Source organism: Chaetodon trifascialis, chromosome 15, assembly GCF_039877785.1.
Source record: "Chaetodon trifascialis isolate fChaTrf1 chromosome 15, fChaTrf1.hap1, whole genome shotgun sequence".
NCBI lineage: Eukaryota > Metazoa > Chordata > Actinopteri > Chaetodontiformes > Chaetodontidae > Chaetodon > Chaetodon trifascialis.
In genome coordinates this window covers 25,459,367-25,460,721 of record NC_092070.1, presented here as the reverse complement: position 1 = coordinate 25,460,721, position 1,355 = coordinate 25,459,367, and the positions used below count along the sequence as shown (strand labels likewise).

The following is a 1,355-nucleotide window of genomic DNA, read 5'->3' as shown; positions in this document are numbered from 1 at the left end:
CATAAACAATCCATTCTCCACTTCCTCCACTGCTGAACCTTCCTGTTTCTTTCTTGCTCGTTGTGGGGAGTGTGGCCCCTGATGGGGTTTCTTTGCTTCCTGTGTTAGGCCCCTGGTGGGGTTTCTTTGCTTCCAGACTACCCCCATAAACTATGCACTCTCTGCTGTCATGCCTTATTCTTCCCTTAGTCCCTGCTATACTGGCAGCCTCTGCATTACCATTTACTGTACTTGATGAATTAGCAGCTGTGCCATCGAACCTAGCTGCCATATCACTAGCAACACCACTGTTGCTAGTAGCCATACCTTCTGAATTACTAGCCACAACACTAAAGGTAGTTCCTTCAGTAGCAGTACCAAAGCTAGCTGATTTAACACACTCATTTAACACTCTTTTGCTGTCACCAGGCATTTTGGGAACCTGACAATCGCTTTTTTTCTGTCCCATTACTTCACGATCCATACTGGAAGTCTCTTTCTGTTCTTCTGCGCCATCCTTCCCTCCTGGACTGCCATCTGGCCTCTGGACTTTCTTGTTATCTGCAGTGCTACCTGTATCTTTGTCCTGGCCTCCAGAATTAAGTTGTTTCTCTTTTTCTGCTAATAATTGATCTGTCATGCTCATCAATGCCTCTGCCTTAACTGCAACACCAGAATCTGTTAGACATGTAGACTTTTTTGTCTCACTGTCTGACTCCACGTTTACTTGATTGGTATCATGGAAACTGTTGGCTACGTTGCCCTGGTTCACTTCTAACTCCGCTTTCTTCAAAATCTCTGTACTTGCAGTTTTACTCTCAAGCTGGTCGTCTTGAGTTGTGATCACAGTTTGAATGATTGTCTCTGTTTTATCAGGCTGTAAACCAGAATCTGTGATACTTTGTCTGGAAGTAGAGGTTTCGGTTTTTTCCTGAACAGCAGCACTCTTGGCAGGCTGTGCGTTAGGAACCAGTGTGATGATTGCTTGAGCAGTTTTACTCTCAAGGTTGCTGGATGAAGCAGTTGTAATGCCAGACCCTGCATCTGCATCCAGAATGACTTTGTTTTGTTCGGCACTGGATGAATTGAGGACATGTGAGGTATCCTCTGTTTCTTTTTCGTCTTTCTTTTCTTGTCTGTCTAGGTGCTTGTCATCCATCAGGGCTGAGTAACCAGAGATCTTACTCTGAGCCTCCTCTGACCTGAAAATGAGAGATCCAGAGACAGAGGATGCTGTAATGGCAACTTCCTCTGCATCTTCAGCACCTTCTGTGGAAGTCTCCAGCCTCAATGACACAACCTCTACAGGATCCTGGTTCTCAGCCTGGATGGAGTCCTCACTGCAATTCATTTGAGCTGAAATCACAGTTTCTGTC

At 45.3% G+C, this 1,355-nt stretch overlaps 1 protein-coding gene across 1 annotated transcript in view; it reads right to left on the bottom strand.

The window, feature by feature from the left end:
* Positions 1–638: 638 nt before the first annotated feature.
* Positions 639–1,355, bottom strand: part of LOC139343747 (keratin, type I cytoskeletal 47 kDa-like) — a 7,447-nt gene continuing 6,730 nt past the window's right edge. The window contains exons 8-9 of the mRNA XM_070981526.1: positions 1,017–1,181; positions 639–642 (exon numbers count right to left, since the gene is read on the bottom strand). Coding sequence (XP_070837627.1) covers positions 639–642; positions 1,017–1,181 — 169 coding nt within the window. The remainder of the gene's footprint in view (positions 643–1,016; positions 1,182–1,355) is intronic.